Genomic DNA, 6000 nt, shown 5'->3' with positions numbered 1-6000 from the left:
AGTGTCTATTTTCCCAGTTATTGGAGGAAGGATTTTGTAGTTGTTGTTATCAATGTTGTCCCTGCCAGAGGTGAGCCGCTGGCCACGCCAGGCCGCTGTTATCGCCTCTGATGTCCAGGTGCATCAGCAGCTTCACAGGAAACGATAGACAATAGAGAGAGAAGGGGGGAAAAAGGTTACACACACGCACGCACACACACACACACACGCACACTCAGGCTGCCTGTCTGGTTTTAATTGCAGAGAGAAATGTAATAATTTGTCATCAAACCTTTTCAGTAGCTTTGTTTTTTCTTTTGTTTTTTGAAGTTGAAAAATCTTCACTGGATCTTTTTTTCATAAAACGGCGTTATTATCATTATTGTTGTCATTATTATTTGTATGATTGTTATTGTGTCGCTCACTGCGGTGCTCTTGTGTACGGCTTATGTGAGTGTGTGTGTGTGTGTTTTTTTATTGGACTGTATCTGCTCCAATAGCATCCCAATGGCGCTGAATGAAAAAAAGTGCAGCCATGCATGGCGGAGAGGAGTGGGAGGATCCACGGCTTCGCTCTCCAGCTCAGACTTCTGCAGCGACAGGGGCACAAGCAGCCAGCCAACCGTCTCTCTACTCCGAAGAGTTACTGCCGGGACACCTGCACTCTCCTTTCTTTGGATTTGTTGTCAACTCCTTCTTTTTTTTTCTCCTTCTCGTTGACAAAATCGTTATTTGGTGGAGAAGACGAAGTTGTCCCGCTTTCTCCCGTCGGTGTGTGAAGAGAGCTTCGTCAGTCCTGAGAATAGCAGGTGACTGTACAGAGACTCTGACTCTTGTCTTTCTGTCACTCCAGGCCTCCGGGTGCGTTTATACAGAGCTAAGAGCAGTTTCTCCTTCTGTCATAAGTTTATTTTCTCCCCCCCTCCTCCTCTCCTCCTCCTCCTCCTCTCCTCCTCCTTCTTCTCTCCCAAGCTGCAGACTCTTACTCGGAACGGTTTCAACAGGTTCCGAGCTCGTCCTCTCCCTCCAGCCCGCTCTGTGTTGGGGCTTTTCTTGCTCAGACTGACGCTATTCTTATGGATATCGCAACAGGTCTGGTGTTACTGGAGCGCCTCTCCGCGGGAGAACGGTCCGAGACGCGCGTCATGCTGGACGGAATAAAAATTGAAGATCATCCCCTGCGATCGGGACAAGCCACGCTGGGAGTCATGCTCGGTGAGTCTGTCAGCCTCACTCTCTCTCTCCCTCTCCCTCTCTCTCTCCCTCATACACACACTCTCACACACACCACACTGGCATTTATATCTGGATGCCTTTACCCTCTAGTTGGAATCCTCACACCTTGGGTCATAATTTTACACACGCAAATGGATTCATCGTGCAGATGTGTTCACTTTTATCACCGTGTAATTAACTCTTGACACGTAACGTGACACTTTACACACACCTTTTATTCTTAATTTAATAATCCACCTGAGCAGATGTTAGGCCCGTTAATCCCTCATCCCGGGCCCTTGTATTTCTGACGAGGCCCTGCCTGCTGTCGGTGGTGGTGGCGGTGTTGTTGTTGATCCAGGGGCCGAGTGTCACCACCCGTCCGTGTGTGAAGGCTGCCACCGTCCCATCTCCGACCGCTTCCTGATGAGGGTCAACGACTCGTCGTGGCACGAGGAGTGTTTGCAGTGCACGGTGTGTCAGCAGCCGCTCACCACCAGCTGCTACTTCAGGGACAGGAAACTTTACTGCAAACACGACTACCAACAGTAAGCGCCGTCCTGCTGGGGCTGGGGGTGGCGGGGGGGGGGGTGTCTTTATTTTTCATTTCACGATATGATTGTTGCACTTGAAATCAGGACGCTGCTGGCTGGGGCCTGCCTGGAGGCCGACTGATACACACACACACACACACACACACACACACACACACACACACGTCTCACTCCTTTTGTGGAACCATATTAGAATTTTACTTTTATAAACGTTTTAAAAATTTAGGGAATTTAATAATAATCCGTTCCCATCAAGTTCCGGGTTGGGGTTTTTTTTTGCAGCTGAATTGAGGCCTGATATTTACGACTACAAGTAAAATAATATTTAAAAAAAAGGGGGAGGGGGGTTGCAAAAGAAAGTAAATTAAATGTAGAATTTTACCTGAGAGAAGATTTATGAATGTGAAATATGGCGACGCTTTAGGGGCTTTCACGACCACATTAGTGCTCGTATTTTATGATATTGTCACGGGTTTGGTTTATTATTGTCACACTCGCCCGCGACATTTCCACCTGGGTGAAATATTATTATTTACAGCAAAATTCCGTGATCCTACCGAGGCCCGCTAATGTGCAGGATTAATCCCGGGTTTTTTAGTTTTTAGTTTTTAGTTTTGTTTTGATCGTATATTCCGGGTTTGGCCCTCCGCGTCACCGACTCAGTCGTGCAAAACGTTAAAAACTTGTCAGTTTGAAGTTTTTGTGCGCTGCGCAGTTTGGATCTCCCCTCCGGTCCAGCAGTGTTCAGTCTATGTCTCTACAGTCCCCATTTAAATTACCTTTAAATTCGGTTTCAGAATCTGTACGTCTCAATTTCATTTTATCATATTTAATTTTATTTCATTCTGATTTATTTATTGTCTAGTATTTTATTTTATTGCTTCAGGCATTCGGACACCGGTGTAACATTTTAACGGCTCGTTTCATTGTTATGAATTATGTCAACCAACCCGCAGCTGAAATATCATCAAAGGTTTTTTTTTTTTTAATTATTTTTCAAGCCAAAGAAAAAAAAAATGTAAACTCCATTCAATGGCGCGCGCGCTACACGCTAACACACCCACAAGAACGAACTGCACTCGCGTGCGCGCACGTTTTTATTGTCCTGAATAAATTGTTGTTAGATTAAAAACTGATTTAAAAAAAAAAATTTTTTTTCACCGAATTTGTTGTATAATTAGAACAGGGAACGACATATTGCTGATTTAATTTTACTTTTTTAAATTTAAAGCAACAAAATAACTACATAAACAGCCTTATTAATATAAAATTTACAAACATCCTGTTTGTAATTTATAAATATTCTATTTAATTAGGGATTGTCCACTTGTGGTTGTTGTATTACAGAAAAATATTAAAATGAATAAATTAAAACATTAAATAAAATTACATTGCAGTTGTTAAATTCTCCCATAGAAAGAAAAAAAAAAAAGATGACCACCCATTAGCCCCCAAGTGAGATGCATTAGTAAACGTAGACAGTAGATTACAACATGGAGGCTGAGCGGCGGCGGCGGCGGCGGTGCTGAAGCCTGCTGCCCGGCCTGGGAGGACCCTGGGGTGCCCTGTGATTCTCATTGCATGAGCACTTTTCATGCTTGTCACTACATTTTCAGCTTTTTGTGTGCAGCCTTTTTAACAATTCTCCTTCGATTACCGGGACATTATGGCTCTCTGCTAGATACCTTGCAAAGCAACAAAGAGTTACATCCACTGCCATGTGTGCCATTCTTCCCGCTCCGTGACAGGAGTGTAGGTCCTCGGATAACAATGGAAAAATCATAGCAGTTACTATGGGATACCAGAGTCATGGCGTCACGGCTCGGAGGTGGCTGGAGGCTGAGACACTCTCTTTCTCATGCCTGTTGTACTTCAGCTCATTTTAATGTGTGTGTGTGTGTGTGTGTGTGAGAGACAGAGAGAGAGAGAGAGAGAGAGAGAGAGAGCGTGTGTGTAAAGAAATGACGACAGAGATAACAAATACCATCCTCTGCTGACATTTATATTTTTGAAGCCATTTTTGGTCGGCAGCTGTCCACTTCCCCTTGTCTTTTTTTGCTATTTTGAAAGCTTTGAGCTTGTGTGGCGAGTCCTATCAGCCCAGCCAAAGACCACAACCTGCAGGGCGCTGTCCTGCTCACATACACTCTTATTCATCACATCTTTTAATTCTTCACACTCTCCCCCCACCACCACCCCCACCACCTCCAGCAGCAGCAGCAGCAGCACCACCCCTCCCTCCCTTTAGGTTAAAAGCTAACTGGAGGGTCCCACCGTTACACAGACACAAGGATCCCTTTTTCTCTGTTTATTTCATTTGCATTGCCGGGATATTTAAAGTTGTAATTGGCACCTTTTTGACTTTTATGACACCCATTTAAGATGCATTTGTCAGCCCACAAACTGCTTTGGGCTGTGAAGAGAGCTCCTCGCCTTACAGAGGACTTCATGCCTAATTACATTCCTACAGCAACTGATTCATGCCCCGTAATCAGCTCTCACTAGCTATAATAAATCAAGGAATTGGCAAGCAGTCTTTTTTCACACCTTTGGTGGAGGTTTAAGTGCAGACAGGGGAAAACAATTGTGTACCATGTTATTAAAACTCCCACCAACACACTTGAACCCATCCTGCTCCATATAGTGCAATTATATAGTAACAAGATTGGACTTTATTATCCTTTTATCCCATACGTTTACCTCTTTTTATGTCATGCTGCTCATCTGTTTTTATTGTGCCTGACTTGACATGAATATGCAGAAAATGGAATTTATGTGAAAGAGAAATCCTACTCATGGCTTTTATTTCGTGTGGGAGGTTTAAGTTTGGGGTCTTTTTGTTTTTTTAATTTATTTTTTGTTTTTGATTTTAAATGCACTGCGGAGAGGAAACTAAATATGTAGGAGGAGCGATGGTGCTTCCTTTTGCAGCAGTGTTGTAGTGATAAGAGTGTGTTGGATGTGTGCCGTAGCTGCAGAGGAGGGAGGGAGGGAGGACAAGCTTGAACGAGACGGACGGTATGTAGAAGGGAGGGTGGAATTACGCCGCCACTAGAGAGATTGTTGTGCCCTGGTGTTTGGAGGTCAATTAGAAAGAGGGAGATCCCCCCCACACCCACACCCACACACAAATGCGCGCACACACACACACACTCACTCACACACACACATTCACACACACACACAGGGCAGATGCTTTGAAAGGAGCCGTGTAACAAGGCTATCACTTGGTCCGGGTGTTGGACGACACCCCTGTAATAGACAGCCTTGTTAGAGAGTGCCATGGGCTTCATCTACGAACAGGAAAAGAACTCTGTTGCACTCCGAGCAGACTGCTTTCAGGTCCTACTGATAAATCAGTGCTTTTTCATGCTCTTTTATAACAAAAGTTATTTTACTGTGTTGAATTTGTAACGTATCCAAACACACCAGCATGCAGATTTTTCTCATTTTTCCCAAAGTTGTAAGCGCGATGAAATTCAGGTCACGGTCGTATGAGTAGTAGAAAAACACAGCAGTGATGATGAAGTCATAAAAGCAGAGAACCTGTCTCACCACCTCCCGTGTACGCTGGACGATCCCCCGGTGTGCTGAGAGCTGCTTTTTAGAACTGTTTGGAGTGCCCTCCTGTGAAATTGTTGTTTTTTAATTAGCTGTGCTTGTGACGCTGCAGCCGGATAGATGCTGACGGCTGGGGTTTCTGTGTTAGCTCACCCAGTGTGTGTGTGTGTGTGTCTGTGTGTTTTACTCACTCTAGGACACTCCCGAGTGGCCTGGCACTTTGTGAACACTCATACCCACCAAAAACAACAACAAGAAGAAATGGTTGTGTTGTCAAACCCAGAGGGGTAGTTTTGCAGTTAATTAAAGACTGTCCTCAATGCTGCTCAAGTATTTCAGAAAAACAACTCTGTGGGTGTTTGCTCCTTTGTGGAGTTTTTTTTTTTAATTCTCCCTAAAAAGGGTAAAATGTGTGCTCTTGGGTAAATAGAAGAGAGAGAAATCTAATGTTAGAAACACTAAGCTGGATAATATTGCTTCAGCTTGCTGGGATTTTTAGTACTCGGCATGGAGCTGAAGCTGACCCTGTTCCTCTGTAAGGAAGTATTGGGTTTTATGTCAACATGGCTCGGCCTGTCCCAGCAGCGTACGAGGATGCATCATCTGTCATCTCATGGTTTGCTAACTGCCCCCCCCCCCCGCCCCACACCCCAAACACTTTTAATACCTTTTTAAAAGACCTGTTGGAGTG

The 6000-nt window shown here is 44.5% G+C and overlaps 1 protein-coding gene across 2 annotated transcripts in view; it reads left to right on the top strand.

The window, feature by feature from the left end:
* Positions 1-6000, top strand: part of lmx1bb (LIM homeobox transcription factor 1, beta b) — a 45077-nt gene continuing 39077 nt past the window's right edge. Inside the window, exons 1-4 of one of the 2 annotated variants that reach the window (XM_086205489.1) lie at positions 1-175; positions 480-788; positions 1072-1194; positions 1556-1742. In XM_086205489.1, the coding sequence (XP_086061615.1) occupies positions 497-788; positions 1072-1194; positions 1556-1742 (602 nt within the window). In that variant the 5' untranslated portion in view covers positions 1-175; positions 480-496. Of the gene's footprint in view, positions 789-1071; positions 1195-1555; positions 1743-6000 lie in introns of both variants that reach the window. The other variant, XM_086205488.1, reaches the window with a different exon arrangement.

Source organism: Aulostomus chinensis, chromosome 6 (assembly GCF_037954235.1).
Source record: "Aulostomus chinensis isolate RoL2024-O1b breed Wild chromosome 6, RoL_Achi_v1.0, whole genome shotgun sequence".
NCBI classification, from domain to species: domain Eukaryota; kingdom Metazoa; phylum Chordata; class Actinopteri; order Syngnathiformes; family Aulostomidae; genus Aulostomus; species Aulostomus chinensis.
This window is presented reverse-complemented; position numbering and strand designations above follow the sequence as displayed.